This window comes from Heteronotia binoei, chromosome 21 (genome assembly GCF_032191835.1).
Source record: "Heteronotia binoei isolate CCM8104 ecotype False Entrance Well chromosome 21, APGP_CSIRO_Hbin_v1, whole genome shotgun sequence".
Taxonomy (NCBI): domain Eukaryota; kingdom Metazoa; phylum Chordata; class Lepidosauria; order Squamata; family Gekkonidae; genus Heteronotia; species Heteronotia binoei.
Genome location: NC_083243.1, coordinates 34,780,691 through 34,800,568, shown reverse-complemented (window position 1 = coordinate 34,800,568; position 19,878 = coordinate 34,780,691). Strand labels below are relative to the sequence as shown.

Genomic DNA, 19,878 nt, shown 5'->3' with positions numbered 1-19,878 from the left:
TTCTTCAAATATATTAGAAGCAGGAAACCAGCCAGGGAGGCAGTAGGGCTCTTGGATGACCAAGGGGTAAAAGGATTACTGAAGGAGGATAGGGAAATGGCTGAGAAGCTGAATGCATTTTTTGCCTCCGTCTTCACTGTGGAAGATGAGAAGTGTTTGCCCGCTCCAGAACCACTAATTTTGGAAGGGGTGTTGAAAGACCTGAGTCAAATTGAGGTGACAAGAGAGGAGGTCCTACAACTGATAGACGAATTAAAAACTAATAAGTCACCAGGTCCGGATGGCATACATCCAAGAGTTCTGAAAGAACTCAAAGTTGAACTTGTGGATCTTCTAACAAAAATCTGTAATCTTTCATTGAAATCTGCCTCCGTTCCTGAGGACTGGAAGGTAGCAAATGTCACCCCCATCTTTAAAAAGGGTTCCAGAGGAGATCTGGGAAATTACAGGCCAGTCAGTCTGACTTCAATACCGGGAAAGTTGGTAGAAAGCATTATCAAGGACAGAATGAGTAGGCACATTGATGAACACAAGTTATTGAGGAATACTCAGCATGGGTTCTGTAAGAGAAGATCTTGCCTCACTAACCTGTTACGGTTCTTTGAGGGGGTGAACAAACGGGACCCAATATTTCCAGAAAGCTTTTGATAAAAAGTTCCTCATCAAAGGCTCCTTAGTAAACTCGAGAGTGATGGAGTAAAAGGACAGGTCCTCTTGTGGATCAAAAACTGGCTACTTAATAGGAAGCAGAGAGTGAATATGAATGAGCAGTCTTCACATTGGAGGATGGTAAGCAGTGGGGTGCCGCAGGGCTCAGTACCGGGTCCCATGCTCTTTAACTTGTTCATTAATGATTTGGAGTTGGGAGTAAGCAGTGAAGGGGCCAAGTTTAGCAGATGACACTAAATTGTTCGGGTGGTGAGAACCAGAGAGGATTGTGATGCACTCCAAAGGGATCTGTTCAGGCTGGGTGAGTGGGTGTCAACGTGGCAGATGAGGTTCATTGCGGCCAAGTGCAAAGTAATGCACATTGGGGCCAAAAATCCCAGCTACAAATACAAGATGATGGGTTGTGAACTGGCAAAGACTGGCCAAAAGAGAGATCTTGGGTTTGTGGTAGATAACTCACTGAAAATGTCAAGACAGTGTGCGATTGCAATAAAAAAGGCCAACGCCATGCTGGGAATTATTAGGAAGGGAATTAAAAACAAATCAGCCAGTATCAACGTGCCCCTGTATAAGTTGATGGTGCAGTCTCATTTGGAATACTGTGTACAATTCTTGTCACCGCACCTCAGAAAGGATATTATAGCATTGGAAAAAGTGCAGGAAAGGGCTACTAGAATATTTAAAGGTTTGGAACACTTTCCCTATGAAGAAAGGTTAAAACGCTTGGGGCTCTTTAGCTTAGAGAAACATCGACTGTGGGGTGACATGATAGAGGTTTACAAGATTATGCATGGGATGGAGAAAGTAGAGAAAGAAGTACTTTTCTTCCTTTCTCACAATACAAGAACTCATGTGCATTCAGTGAGATTGCTGAGCAGTCAGGTTAAAACGGATAAAAGGAAGTACTGCTTCACCCAAAGGGTGATTAACATGTGGAATTCACTGCCACAGGAGGTGGTGGCGGCTACAAGCATAGCCAGCTTCAAGAGGGGGTTAGATAAAAATGTGGAGCAGAGGTCTATCAGTGCCTATTAGCCACAGTATATATATGTGTGTGTATGTGTGTATATATGTTTGTATGTGTGTGTGTACACACACACACACACACACACACACACACACACACTGGCCACTGTGTGACACAGAGTATTGGATTGGATGGGCCATTGGCCTTATCCAACATGGCTTCTCTTATGTTCTTACAAACGTTACTCTTTAAGGTGCTATTGGACTCTTGCTCTTTTCTACTGCTACCCACAGACTAACAGAGCTAACTGTCTCTAGCTGTTAAATGTGCATCTGTGGCAATTAAGGCTGTGTCCCAGTAGTCATGGTTAGGGTAGGAGAGAATTTCCTCACAAGAAGGAGGAGATGCTCATTTTGAAGGTCATGTTCTGATTTTCTTGACTGCAGTTAACAAACAGTGAAGCTGGTGTTAGATCTATGCTGGCCAAAAACTGCTGTTGTTCAATCGCACAGTCGAGGCTGACTCTTTGCGGCCCCATGGACCAAGTCATGCCAGGCCCCTCATGTCTTCCACCATCCTCCATCCTCCAGTCCTGTCTTATTCATAGAGATTTCAAGCTCATGCAAAGCCACAGGTTTTGAGCCAAGTGTAGGGAGCTTCATGGCTTTTGCAAAAGGCATATGCTGGTCATACCTAGGCTTATAAACCCACCACAGAGGAGAAACAAATACAGTCTAGATTTTCTTCAGCTACTGCTAGCAAGATATCCCTGGGTTCCTTCCCCTGCTGCAGGCTGTAGGTGGAATTCCTATATTTCTCCCCTTTGGGTTGTTGAGTGGGACTGACTTCTGAGTATCCATGCACAGAATTGGGTTGTCAGCCTGCTTCAGTTCATACACTGGTAGCAGAGTCCAGAGCTAAATTTCTATACATTCAGGATTGTATGTTTCTATTGTGTTAACTAAATGTGAAGAAAATTCATTTTGTACCATGTTTTAATGTAAACCCCGTGGCGCAGAGTGGTAAAGCTGCAGTACTGCAGTCAGAGCCCTCTGCTCACGATTTGAGTTCTATCCCAGTGGAAGCTAGTTCTGGTAGCTGGCTCCAGGTTTACTCAGCCTTCCATCCTTCCAAGGTCAGTAAAATGAGTACCCAGTTTGCTGGGAGGAAAGTGTAGATGGCTGGGGAAGGCAATGGCAAACCACCCTGTAAAAAGTCTGCCGTGGAAATGTTGTGAATGCAATGTCACCTCAGAGTCAAAAACGACTGGTGCTTGCACAGGGGACTACCTTTACCTTTTTTCCATGTTTTAACCACCTTCATTGAGTTAGGCAGAGTTTTTGGTTGTTAGGAGGAGCTTAAAACAATTTAAGTGAATTATCCAAAGGATTCACAACAAAGTTTATATCTCCTCCTTTCCCTTCATTTTGTAACCTCTAGTTCTAAAGAAGTCTGCATAATGATTAAATATTCTATGTCTCTGAAATGGGATCTCTTATAAAAGTTAATACTGTTTATATTTACTGCAACAGACTAATAGGGCTATCTTTTGGGGCATATGTTCACTAGTTCAAGGTACTACACAGGGCTTATCAAGTAAATGCTTCCTGATTTGTTATTTGAGATGACATTAACTGTTTTTTTCTATATGTGTTTCTTATAATGCAACAAATTAATTTTATAACTGAATGGAATCTATCATAATTCTGTCTTGCTTATCTTTATTAGTCCAGTTACAACCCAGGGATCACAGCAGACGCAGCAACCGCAGAAGCACTATGGCATTACCTCACCTATCAGTTTAGCTGCCCCCAAGGAAAGTGACTGTGTGCTTACTCAGAAATTAATTGAAACCCTAAAACCTTTTGGTGTTTTCGAAGAGGAGGAAGAACTGCAACGCAGGTGAGTCTGATGCATTTTATTTGATCTGCAGAGTGATGAAAATCACTGTCAAGGTTTGTAGGTAGCTGTGAGTTGTAGACTAGTTTTTCAGATTATTTCTAGATCCCCATCATTTCAAATTGACGTTCTGACCAGAAATTCTGTAATTTTGATGCTTTATTTCTGATTTGAGCCCAAATTTACGTTTGCATACTGCTGATCTTTTTTTTCTTTTTTTGTGCGATTGTAATTGCTCTTGGGTGGTCATGTCCTGTGTAACCCTGGCAGCCAGATACTGCATAGGACACACACACATTATATATATGGCTAATTCCAGGGCTAGCACTGTCCATCAAGCAAAAGGAATTTCCCCCAGTTCCTTCTACGGAACCCACCTTTCCAGTCTCAAAAATCTTTTGATCATACAGGGTGTGTGTGCGTGTGCTAATTCCAGCAGCAGAGATCCAGTGGCAGTTCTTTGGGTCCATCTTAGAAATGAAATTTTGATTTGGAAGTGCTTAAATTATCATGGTTGAAAATTTACCCTTATTCTTACTAGCTTTGCTGTAGTAATGCAAATGTTACTAGATCTGTAGGTCTAAAGTTCTGCGTTTAGTATTTAAATCTGGTGTGTTTTTGCTTGGGTGGGAATGCCAATTTAAGTCACTTTTGTGAGTAGACTGTGTTGGGTTTTCCTTTCCAAGAGGAAAAGAAAGAAATCCTAGCAGTCTGAACTTCTAGTTTTCTTTGATATGGCAGCTCTTTAAGTTTGTGCCAATAACTATTGTTGCTGTGCCCTCAGATTTATGTGGGCAGACGTATTGCCATCAGTGCCTTCTAGTTTCTAGGACTTAATGCTTGCTGAAGTAAACATATCCCAATTATAAAAGAGAGTGCCAAATCTGCTATAAGTGAAAATGTTGTAATCCACTGATGATTTTTACATTGTGGATTGAGACCTACAGGTAAGGTTGGTGGAGATTTGGAGAGACTGGTTCCTTGTGGTACCTTTGGTCACTCAGTAGTTCATCAGATCTACTTTGGAGGAATATGGAAGCTAGTCCCTGCTGCTGTGCCCCAACAATTTGATATGTATTTATAGTATTTGTATCTCACCTTTCAGCCCAAGCAGGGCCACCAAACAAATGTAATAAGAATACATTGTAAAACCAAAACTACACAAGAAAGCAGATTAAAACATAAGGCAGAAAGGAGGGCTCTCTGAGGGATACCAGATAAAACAAAACTGTTTTCATCTGTTGATATGAGACATTTAGGTGGTAAAGCTAGGCTGCATGCTGTGAAAGTTTACCTGCCTCTCATCAATCTGCTGTTAAAGGAATTGGCCAGGCCATTTTTTTCCTTTTTCATATTTGCAACTAATTTACAGGAGTGCTGTGAGGATCAAATTGGGAGAATTCCTGTAAGTGTTGCTCTGAACTCTGCAGAGGAAAGATGGGAGTCCAAATTTGATAAATTAGTATGTGTGTATACTGTTAGCATCTTATAATGTTTAAATTCTCTTGTTACATTTCTTGGTTTGCTTTTGTGTAAGTACTCTTTTTCATCAACAGAATTCTAATTCTGGGAAAACTAAATAACCTGGTGAAGGAATGGATACGGGAGATCAGTGAACTTAAGGTATGAGTGTCTTTATGTAGATACAAATGTGGTTGTTTGAATTGAACTAATTTATTACATCTCTTTATTTAAATTTAAACTATGTGCTAAAACTAGTAAATTTGCAGGCACAGGTGGAAGAAAAAAATTCTGACTTTATAGAACATTATTTGGTCATATTTACATTGGAAAATAAAGCAGATTGGAGCTTGTAATTAAAACTGCCATACTTCTGTGGAGTAGACCATTGGCTCTGTATGGTGAACTAATTTGTGCCATACGAGCTTGAGTCCATTACTGTTTGTTTAGATGAACCAATAGAATGCTGTTCAGATGGTAGTAATACTGAAGGTATATAATATAGCACTTTTATAATTGCTGATTTGCAGATCTCTGCTTGCTTCAGTAGCAGATTTCTGTGATGTCATGACAATAGCCAGATAACTTCACCCTTACTGCTTATCAGTATCCCTCAATTGAAGAAAGCTCTGATGTGTGACTGAAAGCTAGCTTCATCAGTTTGATGTGCTTCACTGTCTCATTGGTAGTGTGTTGCTTACGAAATTAAATCTTCTGTTTTCTCCTTTAGAATCTTCCACAGTCTGTAATAGAAAATGTTGGAGGGAAAATTTTTACATTTGGATCTTATAGATTAGGTGTACACACAAAAGGTAATGTGCTTGCTCTATATGTATGTCCGAGAGAATATATTTTAAACACTGTATTTGTGTTAAACTTGTTTGTTACTTCAAAGTGTTCTTGGTAGCCAACATGGGATGCTGTATAAGAACCCAGTGAAGAGTGCAAAGAAACTTTCCTGTTGCAAGTGAAAGAAATCACCTCATTGCAACAAAGTTTTTTGATAAAATCATTGGCTGGAGGCTGCATCATTCTAATCATAGCAGAGTTGCTTTCTAAATCGAGCCAAAATCTTCCATTACATTTATGTAACAGCAAGTTCATCATCACAGACTACGCTACGATTGTGTACAAAAATATAGCTTTACTACTATTTGTAAACATTCCATTACATACAATGTGCAGGTAACACCATGCAGCAGGTTTATGCCTAGTACCACATAAAGATCTAATATGCTAATAAAAGCAGTCTTCACCATTGGCACATTTTTGCAGTCAACTCATGGGCAAGCCAGTGATTGCATTCTGTGAGCCATGAGTAAAGGGTGCTCAAGTCTTTCTACTTCCCACTTCCCACAACAGCTTCCTGAGACCTCTAAAAAGCATATTTTCAGATATATTGCAGTTGAACGACTGCTGTATCATGAAGGTAACTACTAGCACATAGGCACTTTACCCCCTTTGTTTTGGAGGTAACACTCCTGCAATTTCAGAGAACTGGTATGTTTGTCTAACATGAATTACAACAAAGTTTTGAGTCCAGTGGCATCTTTAAGACCAACAGCATCCAATTCTGGATATATCTTTGGTGTGCATGCACACGTCTTCAGATACATGATATACAGTGATGTGTGGTCTCTGATTGAGGATAGCATTGTTATCTTATTGGGGTACTGAAAATCTCAGGTCTGTTTTGCAGCTTCTGTCTCAATACTGCATGCTAGAGACTCTTAACCTACATTCAAACAAACAAATAGCTTTGTTTAGTAGGAACCAGTTGTCAGTTCTTTCTGGTTTGTGCTCCTTTAGTTCTGTCACCTAAATACATATACACAATTCATTATGTGTCAAAAATAAAAAATACCATTCATTGAGTGATTGTCAACCTTAATAGTAAAAAAATACTGTGAGGCTCCATTTTAATTTAACTTGAAATATTTTACTTTATCAAACCAATATAACTTCAGTTTTCTCATATTAATATCATTGCTGTAGTTAACAATTCTTTATCCAGTTACTTGCTTTAGAAGCATAGTAGTCAAAATTTCATATACCCATCTTTCATAAAAAGTAACACTACAGAGTGAAAACTATACCCTGGTTAAACTGACTTTTAGATAGACTTAATTCTTGATAACCTTGATAGCTGTATTTCAGTTGCTAATTGTGTATTTATGGGTTTTGATATAAAAGTTGCTACGCTGAACATAAGCATGTGACGGTATTGTAGTAAAGTCAGCTAGCTTCCAAGAGTGTATTAAAAACTTGCCATTGCTCCATTGTAAGGTTTTTATGGTGTATATATATGGTATATGGTAGCTGATAAGCATTTCTGCATGCTTGTTTCAGGTGCGGATATTGATGCATTGTGTGTGGCACCAAGGCATGTTGATAGGAGTGATTTTTTCACCTCGTTTTATGAAAAACTTAAATTACAGGAAGAAGTGAAAGACTTGCGGGTAGGTGGATTTTTTTTAAACTAAGAAGCTTTTCGGTCTAGTAAAAAGCATATGAAGAATATAAATTTCTCAAGTGATTAAAAGCACTGATTACGTTTTTAAATATAGGTAATGATAGTTCTGAAAATGTTGAAAGCTTGTTGTAGTATAAATTTCTGAACTGAAATCTGGTTCCTTTTGGTTTACTCTGCTATTTGTGCTGTATATCAGAACTAGAGGATGAAAAAGCCATCTAATCCAGCCCTGCAAAGAGATGAGGTTGGCAAGTATACCATGTATAAGTTTCCTTCATATCCAAACATTTATTTTTTAGGCTGTTGAAGAAGCATTTGTTCCCGTCATCAAACTGTGCTTTGATGGAATTGAGGTAAGTGTTCTAAGCTTGCTTTTTGCCCCACTGCGTGTCACGTAATCTGCAGCTGAGTAAAGGAACATCTGTTCACATAGGACTGGTTTACATGGGATGGCAGTTCCCATGGTGTATGGGGCATGCTAATATATTTTCATTTGAATGGAGTCATCTCTAGCTAAGAGTGGTCCATGGCGACTTCAGTTTGTCCTGTGGTGGCAGTTGGAAAGAAGTCAATGAAGATGCAAATTATAATAGCTATATATGCAGTCCCACCAATCATTTGGGAGTACGAAGTGCTTTCATGGCAAATGTGAGCTGGCCTGTTAGAAACATTCTCAAGGAATTCAGAGAGTTAATTATGTTTAATATTCCAATTGAACTGCTAGGTGCTTAAAAATGATTAAATTGCCAAGTGGGGTTTATATGCTGCAAGCCTGTGCTTATCTAAATCTGCCTTTACCGGAAGATTAGGGAGAACCTCTTCCTGTATGTACTGATAGAACAAGCATTTGCAGAAGAACACACTTTTTAAAATGCACAACAGACTACAAAAACTTGCTTTATAGTGTCTGTGAAAGTGTACTGTTTGTGTTTACTTGTCTAAACTTGTTTTTCTCAGGGTCCCTTGACACTCTAGAGTAGCATTTTAGAGAGAGCAGTGAGCTGTAACTGGAAGGGGGGGAAGATACAAAAGTGCCAGTCACAAAAGGCAGCTCGGAGCAGAGCACGGCATCTCAGGATGGAGCCTGCAGAAAATGACCTTTTTAAGCTATACACAGTTGCAAAATCTCTTAGCATCACATATCCATGTGATATCTGGCCGCCACAGATTAATGTAACACAATCCACTCGCGACTGTGTTAGTTTAATCTGTGGTGGCCTGATATATAGATCGTGGGTGTCAAACTTATGACCCTTGGGCCAGAACTGGCCCATCCAGGGCTCTTATCTGTCCTGCAAGCAACTGATTCCATTTATTGCCAGATGACAGGGTTGTGGATTATGTCCCTGTATACTGTCCCAGTGCTAATGTGTAACGGGCAGTGGAAGTGGGAAGGTGGCCATTAGGGAGGTACTGTAAGGAAGTACTGTAAGAGTGTTAATGTTTTAAGCAGGTTTGTATTTTGAGTAAAAAAAATCATTAATTGAGTTTGCCAGTATCCTTTATAAAGTTTATATCCCTGGTACCTGGCATTACATTTTATGGTGCGCATGCACACACACACATAGACAAAATTTGGGGCACATAACCCAGCCTGACAAAGTGCTGTTTATGTCAGATCTGGCCTTCATAACAAATGAGTTTAATGCCTCTGATATAGATGGCATTACATTGGTGGCAGTGGACCTTCAAGTAGTAGTAGCACAAAGAATTCCAAATCAATTGGAGTGTTCCTGCTAATGAAACAGTTTCCATTTATGAAGTACAACTTCCTCACTTTTCACTTTCCCACTAGAGCACTTCAAAATTATTGTTGTTGTTATTGTTATTTTGTAAGGGGCAAAAATGCATACTCACCAAAGAAGTTGTATAGAGAATTACGTTATTTGGAAACTACTGCAAGCATAGATCTGTGTCAGACATGGAGAGTTGTCTGTAGGATTTAAAGTTTTTAAATCTCTAAACCTTGCAAGATACATTAATAGCACAGAAGTTCAGACTTGTAGCTTATGTCATAAAACTGACCATGAAACTAAAATTAGTTGCGTAATGTTCAGAGAGGAGTTGCTGTAGCAGAATTGTAGTTCAGTGGAGTCACAGACGTAATGACTTTCAGAACTTGATAGAGTGAGAACTTCCTTTCTTTGTGTTTATTTGTTTAGATTGATATCTTGTTTGCCCGACTAGCGCTGCAGACTATTCCAGAAGACCTAGACCTTCGAGATGATAGTCTACTTAAAAATTTAGACATTAGATGCATACGAAGTCTTAACGGTATGTATATTATAATTTAATCTGGAACCTCTTTGAGTTGGAAGGGAGCTTTTGTTTAAAATTCAAGCAGAGAGTTTGTGTGATCTGGTTTTTAACTGCAAGCTAGCTTTCAGTATTTACCAGCTGAAATATGGGGTTTTGATGCATGGTTGTGCTGCAAAACTATTTGGTTTCCTAACACTTTTAAGTAGTGCAAGAGAAATCTAACTGATCTTCCTTAGGACACCATTTATTATGAAAAGGCTGTTTAGAATTAAGACCAGGAGTACAGAGCAAATATCAAGTCGGGGCCAAGTGTACATGGTATTTTGAATGATTATGTCTCTTATGCCATTGTAAAATATTGCAATTTGTTCTTAAGTTAGGAGCATCATTTATTTTATAAATGTGTATTCTTCCAGAAAGTTTGAGGCAGCTTAGGAGTATTGTCATAATGGGCAGCATGCTGGGTTGTGATAAAATATGCAAATATGGAAAACGCAAGGATTGACCATCACAAAAACCATCACTGAGAATCTCAAGATTCCATTTGAGATATAAGCTATGCCTAGAGTAGTATGGAAATTGGGTTCCATTTTTCAGCTGTATAACTAATGAAGAATTGCTTTGAAATGTCTTGTATATCTGGGAAGGATGTATTGACTGTAGATATTTCTCTGGGACATCCTCTGCCTTCTCTTTGAACTTCAGGAGGTTATTTGGACACTATTATATGAAGGAGCACAGAGGAGTTGCATGTTGAATTCATGTTTACTATTGAGGAATGTTTCTTGAATTGTGATATTTAGTTTTGACTACTTGTATCTAAATTGTGACTACCAGTTCTATTTCATTATCTGCATTTACTATGATTATGTTTCTATAGACTGATGTCTACTGGCACTTGTAAATTTTTGAGAATTTTTTGATGATCTACCCTTGCGTTTTCCATATTTGCACATTTCACATGTTTTGGGGTCCCTATTGTTTAGGTTGTGATACAAAGGAAACACCAACTGTAACTGACAATGAATGTTAGAGTGCTTGCAATGACATCACAGCTTGTGGAGAACCGAATTCACAATTGCCATCTATCTAAAGAGCTGTCTCTCCTCATCTCTGTAGTACCAGTGTCTTGGTGGCCTGGTGGCTTCTTCCCCTTTTCCTGGTATGAGACTCTCAGCTCATGTGAGGGCAGAATGGCTCACACTACTTTGCTTTATGCTGGAACAAGAAGGCGGCAAGGGAATTAAAGTATATTCAGCCTTAGTACTGCAAAATCCTTTATGGCTTCTGTTTCCCTCTGCCACCTTGTTCCTTCCTCAGCACGAGAAGAGCAGCAGCTCAGGCGAGAGGGTGAACTTGCCAAGGCACTGAGACAGACAGCAGTTAAGATGGCCAGGAAGAAAGGGGAGTAAGAATGCTGCCATCCCACTGTGGCCAACTTGTTTCCCAACATGGCTGCTGTGGTGATGGTGGTTTTACTCTCTCTCCTCCATGGCCATTCTCTTCTGGAAAAAAGGGATTTTGAAATAGAATAGGAAATTGTACAGCTTTCAAAATTGAATGTTGGCAGTGTTGGCAATTTAACTTAATTAAGCCCAATTCAATTAATTTTAGAATTAGAATCAGAAAAAAATAGAATATAAAATTCCATTTCAGGTTCACAGATGATGAAAACAAAGCAATAAATGCTCAAGCCCTCCATTTGTATAATTCTAGTTATTTATTTTGACTAAGACATAACACATGTCCCTGCTTTATTTCCTCTAGGTTGCAGGGTAACCGATGAAATTCTCCATCTAGTACCAAACATTGACAATTTCAGGTTAACACTGAGAGCTATCAAACTGTGGGCCAAAAGTAAGATGAGTTTTACAAAACTATCTTTTAAATTGATTCTTTCAAGCAGGATGAAAATGACTAAAGTTGCCTCTTTTTTCTCTCTCCACAACAACAGGGCACAACATCTATTCCAATATACTAGGTTTTCTTGGTGGCGTTTCCTGGGCTATGCTAGTAGCAAGAACTTGCCAGCTTTATCCAAATGCAATAGCATCAACTCTTGTACATAAATTTTTCTTGGTATTTTCTAAATGGTATGTCTCTTTAGATTACACTTAAATAAAATTTCTTATAGACCCTGATTTTTAGTGTTATTTCTATGGCATTCTGTCAGATGGTGTCAGGTTGGGAGGTATTCTCAAAAGGGTATTAACAGTCCTACAGAGTAGTAAGACACTGGCAGGGATGAGAAATTTTCAGGTCATCTTTGTAACCTTCAGTACAAAACTTCCACTTAGACTGTGCAGTGTACAGAGATGTTACCTCTGGCCTGTAGTGTACCCTGTAGCTGTGGTCTCTTGGTCTCCAGCTGATTCCATTTTAGGGCAACATTAACTGGGCAGAACATGATACTAAAAGTTAGGAGTATGCAAAAAATCATTGAAGAATTCTGGATATTAAAATACTATCGTTTTAGTTGCGTTCTATCTCTTTTATTCTTGTTGTGGGCGGGGGGTGGGCTTTCCCCTTGGGAAAGTTGGCTTCTGCCCTTTCGGCTTGTGTTGGACAGAGAATTAGGTTTAAAGCAGTTTAACTGTTTGAACATGTGTCAAGGATTTTTATAAGGGCTACATAAATATCTGATTAGCTTTTCTGGAGTTTTTTAAGACATTAGACAGTATACGTTTAAGTGCATTCTGAAGTTAGGCTTGAAACTTTCTTTGAAGAAATTGTAATGGGTGGCACTGTATGGAAAGAGTTTATTGTGAGGAAGTTAATGTTTTCCTAGCAGTCTTGGGGCAGGTTCAGATTATAGCAGTTTCCATCTGATGGCTGAGGTTCTGCTTAGAGGGGTGGGTGCAGCAGCCAAGGATATTCACAACATAGATTTGCCAAATATGAAGTTCTTGTGCCAGCATCATCCTTTGCTGGTGACAACTCTTTCCCATTCTGGGCTTAATGAATGGATCTGCATACATTGCACGCTAAAGGTTCTGACAAAGAAAAAGAGGTTGTTTTCCTTACTAAGTTAATATGGAAATGATTTGGATTAGAATGAACAAACCAAATTTGTTAATAAGGAAGCAGGGGTATACAGCTTTCCCTTTATAAAAGACTCTTCATCTGATGCTGCATCCAGTATAAGAAATGGAGGCTCAACATGTTTACTTGTTATAAATAAGTGCTTTTCTTACTCAGTGCTACACTCTCTCTAAACAGGGAATGGCCAAATCCAGTGCTATTGAAACAGCCAGAAGAATGCAATCTTAATTTGCCTGTATGGGACCCAAGGGTTAGTGTATTATTTTTTCCCCTATAAGTTCACACTTTAAAGCAAGTTGTTTAAGCCCTAGGAAGAAACAGACTTTTGTGCAAACTCAGGTACTGGTTAACATTATGGTACTTCTAGACAAGAATTGTTCTACAACCTGTAGAATGCAACTTACATCCAGGTTATGTTTGAAGACTACCTTCAGTTTAATCTCAAAAGCTTACCTAAAATTTCTCAAATGTGGAAACGCTACAGCTTTGATTTCAGCCATACAAGATATTTCACCAAGTAATTTCTTTGAGATCTTTGTTCAGTAATGCAACTGGAAAGATGGTTTGAAGTTGAGCCACATGGCACATTTCATTTATGCAACATTTGCCTCTTCTGGGCAGTATCTTTTTGCCATGGATGGCAATGAGTGAATCTTACATGGCATCCTTCTTTTCCTTTGTTATGGTTAGTTTTCATAAGACTTAGTGATTTTCCATCCAGATACTTAATCAGGGGTACATCTCCTTAGCATCACTAATACTGTATGATTAAGTGCTCCTAAACAATTCATTGGGTTTGTACTATCAAGGCTTATATTTTTTGAAGTAGGATACCTACCGTTTTTCCTCCATATTGCATGCGGCTATCACAGTCGTGTTCTGGGCTTCCTGGAACCCAGCTGGATAGAAAGATTTGTGATTACAGAATATTTGGAATAATCGAAGCTTGTTGGCTGGTCAGTGCAGACAAATTTGGTGTATATGAAGACTGTACCATTTTTTATTTTGTTAGATAGTGTACCTTAATAAAAGCCCAAATCAAAAATGTTACAGTTGCTTTTACCCTTCATGTTCCCTTGTTACCCTTAGCATATAAGCAGTATGTAATAGAAGCCCTTTGTATGCTTAAGTAAAACCGTGTAAGGCAATAGCAGGGTTTCAACCTTAACAAATGCTGCTTTAATAGTATTGAAATGCATCTGCACCTCTTTCTTTCTCTTCCTTCATTAAACGTACTGTTTTAAATAAAATATATGTTAAACACATTTGATCCTGTTGGGTGCTTAGTGTTTTTCTTTTAAAAATTGGCTTTTTCTTGGCAATAGTGCTACAGAAATAAATCACAACACATATTTCAAAGGGGTTTTTGACAGCAGTTTGCCTGGTAATATCACAAGTTCATCCAAGTAGTATGGAGGTATCATTCCAGTTGCTCGATATTATGCTGTAGTCGTTTCTTTGTTTTTTTCATAAGCAGAGTAAACTCACTTTCATTCAATGTGAATTTGAAGTAGGTTGCCTAGATAGGTTTACCTTGTAGACAAGTGCTTAGCTTAGGTAGTTCATTTCATCAACATGTAGGAGGTGCATCCTGCTGGTCAGGAAGCCCTTCTGCCAGTGGGACATGTCTTGTTGCCCCCTTTAGCTGAGTGGAGTGATAGAATACAACCTTAAAGGCTGTAGCCAATCACTCTTTCACTGAGAACAGGGGCTTCTTCCACCAGTGAAATGGAGTCACTAGATGCAACCCATTGTCTCTAGAATTACACAGGAAAGCATTACATGATAAGAAACTGTTCATAGAGCTAGTAAATCTTGACATCATAGAATTTCTTGTGCTACATTAAGGGTTTTCAGTGGACATGTCCCAGTTTTTTACCTTGAATGTGATTGAAGAAAACTGATTGGCTGTTGTTATATATAGGTAAATCCCAGTGATAGGTACCATCTTATGCCTATAATTACACCAGCATACCCCCAGCAGAATTCAACCTACAATGTGTCCGTTTCTACCCGCATGGTCATGGTTGAAGAATTTAAGCAAGGTAAGTAATTCTGAATGTGTTCCTAAAAGAATGATGTGCACTAAATTGCAGGTAGATTGGTAACTTGAATCCACACATTCTGCAGAAAGCTTATCCAGTAGTCTGAATTGCATTGCTTTCTTAAGATTATGTCCTCTTTGGAGAAGCACCTAGAAATTAATTAGAATGTGTCAGTCCTCAAGTGTGTTGTCTTTTGACTTTCATGGTATTGAACAACTCAAATCTTGTATAAGTAGTGTGTTCTTAGAAATAACTAGTAAGTTTTGCTCGTCACTGAAGTCCCGAGAGGATGCTGGTGTCACTTTTAATATCAGAACAGACACCGTTGCATGTTAATCTTGGGGTAATGTTATTGTAATACATTTAGCTTTGTGTCTATGAAGACAGGTGCTGCATAACCCACAGTTCAGTGGTAGCAGTGTACTTTTTTCAGATGTGAGGCCTCCAATCCAAGCATTGGAATCTCATTTTGCATAGTAGGAAAGAGAAAATTATAGGATTGCTGGATCCCCCCCGGCCACTGGTGGGGTATTGGAAGGGGGTGTGGTAGGGTTACCAGATCCAGGTTGGGAAACTCCTTGAGATTTAGGTATAGAACCTGGAAAGGACAGGGACCTCAGGGTACGATGCCATGAATTCCACTCTCCAGCTCATCCATTTTCTCCAGGGAAACTGATTTCTCTAGTCTGGAGATGAGCTGTAATTCCAAGGGATCCCCCCAAGTCCTACCTGGAGACATCCCTAGAAAATCCTCTTAGTTTTACACCAAGAAAAATGATTAAGCTGAAATCCTAACCATGCTTTTGTAGGAATAAGCCCCATCAAACTTAGTGCGACATTCTTCTGCTTAAACATGCACAGGGTTAGACTATGTTTCCCTGGCTACAGCTTTTAGCTGTTGTATCACTAACATGCTTATGTTATGAGGAAAGCTGTTCCAAAACAACATTTTTAAAGGAAGGCTTCCAGAGTAGTTGAAGTTGTCAGTTATATTGGTTATGATGCTGTTCTGAACAGTTGACAAATGCTGGATGTGAAATTACTCCTTGTTTTTCCTAAGCTCTTTTCTTTGAAAAGAATGTATGAGAAGGCTGAAATGTGTTTTTATAATTCAGGTCTTGCTATCACAGATGAAATTTTGCTGAGTAAGGCAGAGTGGTCCAAACTCTTTGAAGCTCCAAACTTCTTTCAGAAGTACAAGTATGTATTTAATGACATGAAAGATGCTTTTTAAAAGGAGATTTATTTTTTAATACATTTGCAACTTGTTTAACACCAACTAACTAACTTGACCAGCACAGTTGTAATGGACAGCCAACATGCAGGTCTTGTCAGCCATTTCAACTAAGATGAAAATGTTTCTGCCCTTTTATCACGTCTTAGGGAAATTCCTTCTAGTATGACTTTGCAGGAAAACTCCTTGGGGTTTCCCAAATACAGTGCTTTACATACTAATATAATGGGGAAGTTTATGTCTTATATTTGCTGAAAGTGTACTTTTGCAGTATACACTACTTAGAATATTGAGTAACTTATTTAACATCCATTAAAATACATCAGAGGCCTGCCCTGAGCTAAGACATTATTTGCTGTACTGGGTCACTTTGTATTATAATCTAAATAATCTTATATTACAGTTTTTCCCCCATTAAAAATATTGATGGACACCACAATGTGTTTGTGTTTTGTTTCTCCACCTCTTCCATAACAAAGTTAGAACCCTAAACAGATTACAAGCATAGACAGCTTCAAGAGGGGGTTAGATAAAAATATGGAGCAGAGGTCCATCAGTGGCTATTAGCCACAGTGTGTATATGTGTGTACACAGTGTACACACATATACACAATTTTTTTGGCTGCTGTGTGACACAGAGTGTTGGACTGGATGGGCCATTGGCCTGATCCAACATGGCTTCTCTTATGTTCTTATGAGAAGATTTGATAAGTTGTTTCAAAACGGCATCTAATGCATTTTCAGCACTCTGGTCACAAGGTGCTTCCCATAACAGCTCATTTTGCCCTAGTGGAAGGAATGCTAAATCTTCTGAAGTAAAATTTTCTGAGCATAAAAATAATTTCCAAGTAGTATTAGTTTTGATTGAAAGGCTTGGTGCAATGAATATTAATTTGTGTTACTTAAAACATATTGGTGCATGTATACAGTCATGGTGTTAAAAGCTTGAAGCCTTTCTCCAACATGGCTCTTCTCAAGAAGTAAGGCACCTTGGAGGGATCACTGTGCCAATGCAAATTCTTGTGAATTGGATCCAAAATTTAGTTTCCTTCCTTCTCCCCCAGCCTTCAACCAACTGAGCTCTCCAAAATGGTCCCCCGGTCTCCTAAGAGTAGAACTTGGCAGTAGATCAGTGGGCTGTGCATGTGTGGGGGGAGGCACAGAAAAGTTCCATTCTGTTGACTTTCAGCGTACAGAAAGACTATTGTGCATGCATTGCATTGATTTGCAGGAATTTCCTTTATGAAAACCATACTGAAAAAGAATGAAATCAAGTATCCTGTCTGTTTGGGGATTACAAAGATCAAGCCGCCAGATCAGTATAGCTTGTGAGTGGAATCAGAAGGTTAATGAACCCAGGATGCAAGCTAGATGAGAAGGGAGAGAATTACTGATAAAGCCCATTGTACATCACAATTTGTCACAACTTGGAGGCTAACCACTTATTTCACAGAGAATTTTTTGTAAAGAATATTACATAGCATTACAGAAATGGTCCTTGGGTGGCTGGCCAGGATAGGGCGATTCATCAAATATAATTAATAATAATAATTTCAAAAAATTGTGACCACAATATAGCAAGGTTCTGTTAGCCCACTAGTGGGGTATACAATCAATGGCACACCTTGAAATGCCGCTGCTTTGCTATCCATGTCCCAAAGACACTTAAAAGGAGTGATATGTCTAAATGTGGTCATAATTTCTTCAGAAATGCTGTATTTACAGGCCAGTATATTTAGCAGTTGCTCAAATAATTGTTAGAAGGTTCTCAAACACTTCCATAAAGGTTGGTGTTTAAAATACCAAAAGAGTTAGAAGTAAAGTGTTTATTTCCCCACTTAAAAACTAGTGGAAATTCAGCTTACCAGGAACATTTTCAGAGAGAAGAGGCATGGGATGCTAGGCACCCCCTCCTAGTTGTGTTTCCCTACAAATGCCACCACATGGTAGTATTAAAAGGGAAGTGTAGTGTTAGAAACCCTAATATAGCTCCATTCTAAATTTTGCCTCCCAAGTTGTGACATTTTGTCTGGAACATGAAAATATATAAACAGAAAATTAGATTTCTCCTTAAAGTCCTTGGACTGTGTGGTTGCTTAGTACTTAGTGAGAAAGCTATACTGAATGTGTACAGGCCCAGTGCTCTTACAAGAAGGCACAATTCAGCACTCCCCCCCCCCCAGTTGTGTGTGCACTGATGGACTAGAGAAGTCTTGTGCCCAGGAATGCTTGTCTGTTGGTTTCAGTTAAGGCAGCCAGTTGCAGTGTGGCACATCCTGAAACAGCAGTTTCCATTAAAATATCGGGTGGCCAACGGTAGCTCTCCAGATGTTTTTTGCCTACAACTCCCATCAGCCCCAGCCATTGGCCATGCTGGCTGAGGCTGATGGGAGTTGTGGGCAAAAACATCTGGAGAGCTACCGTTGGCCACCCCTGAAATAGATTAACACTCCATGTCCAGGTCTGTATACACACACAAACTCACACAGGGCTCCGAATTGGGACCACTGCTCAGGCTTGCCTAATAGGTGGTTGAGACCTTTTGCAAAATCTTTTGTCTGCACTCCAGTACTAAGTTCTTGAAATGTAGGTTTTGAGATGGTTTTCCAGTCCTGATTTGCTCTTCAGTCAGACTTTATTTTTCCAACAGTTTCAACAGTTGTAATACAGCTGATTAATTTGGGCAAGTGGATTTAGTCTTAAGTACTGAAATGCAGATAGACTGATTTTTCCTTAAAGCTAATGGACATATTGTTAACCTTGAAGCATTTTTTAAATATACTAATTAGGTTGAATGAAATGTTGAAAATACACTGGTTATAATCTGAATTTTCAAAATCAAGGTAGTATATAATACTGTCTTTATCTTCAAAGGCATTATATTGTACTTCTAGCAAGTGCGCCAACAGAGAAACAGCGACTAGAATGGTGAGTACCTCCCCCCCTTAAGTAGTTTTGTTAATGACCTCTGCCCTCTTTTATGGGGATGTAAATTGCCATTGCTGTAGAGCTAAATCCCACAAAGATTCATCTTGATTTTTAGAAAAATTACCGAGGAATGAAAATGAAACTTCAATCTGCTGTTACTTATTAAAAATGACCTTGAAACAAAAATGGCTTTTTTTGTGTGTGATTATCTAAATAACTCACACTTCCCAGATTCCTTTATTTGAAATGGATGCTTAAGACCCTTTGTCTTTTTATCAAAGGATTCTTGTTTTGATTAGAAATAAATTCTTGCTTGGCATTCAGTTTATAATTCATCTTGTGTTATTACTTTTGAATCCCATTAAAGCTTAGCTAGATTTTTTTTTACTAGATCTGTAGAAATCAATCTTTCTAGAAAGATAAGTTTAAAACATTTTTGGTATGTTTCCATCAGTATAGAATTGGAACATATTAATCTCACGTAGGAATCAGGGTTTTCTGCTTGAGTTACTGAATCAACAAATTTCTGTTCATTCCAGGGTTGGCTTGGTCGAGTCCAAAATTCGTATTCTGGTTGGAAGCTTGGAAAAGAATGAATTCATCACACTGGCTCATGTAAATCCTCAGTCATTCCCAGCACCCAAGGAAAATCCTGACAAGTAAGGCAGATTTTTCACTCACATAGTGTGTTGGAAGCAACATTAACCAGAAAAGAAAGCAGGGGTTAAAATTCGGTTGCTTTTGTCAGAAATAACAATGGATGCTTTTACCGAGACTGCCCCTTCTGTTTCACATAGAATCATTTACAGAAGAAACGCATTGCCCTAAGTAGGGGTCCATATAGGCCATTGGGGGCAGTAGAAAGATACCCTGTGGTTCAAAGTAAGTGAATCTATGTATG

At 38.9% G+C, this 19,878-nt stretch overlaps 1 protein-coding gene across 2 annotated transcripts in view; it reads left to right on the top strand.

Moving 5' to 3' along the window:
* PAPOLA (poly(A) polymerase alpha) overlaps positions 1-19,878 on the top strand; it is a 46,075-nt gene that overhangs the window by 10,599 nt on the left and 15,598 nt on the right. For both annotated transcript variants that reach the window (XM_060263001.1, XM_060263002.1), the window contains exons 2-14: positions 3,365-3,538; positions 5,092-5,158; positions 5,727-5,808; positions 7,346-7,455; positions 7,769-7,822; positions 9,632-9,743; positions 11,496-11,585; positions 11,683-11,821; positions 12,948-13,020; positions 14,695-14,815; positions 15,931-16,015; positions 18,924-18,977; positions 19,517-19,636. In XM_060263001.1, coding sequence (XP_060118984.1) covers positions 3,365-3,538; positions 5,092-5,158; positions 5,727-5,808; positions 7,346-7,455; positions 7,769-7,822; positions 9,632-9,743; positions 11,496-11,585; positions 11,683-11,821; positions 12,948-13,020; positions 14,695-14,815; positions 15,931-16,015; positions 18,924-18,977; positions 19,517-19,636 — 1,281 coding nt within the window. The remainder of the gene's footprint in view (positions 1-3,364; positions 3,539-5,091; positions 5,159-5,726; positions 5,809-7,345; positions 7,456-7,768; positions 7,823-9,631; positions 9,744-11,495; positions 11,586-11,682; positions 11,822-12,947; positions 13,021-14,694; positions 14,816-15,930; positions 16,016-18,923; positions 18,978-19,516; positions 19,637-19,878) is intronic.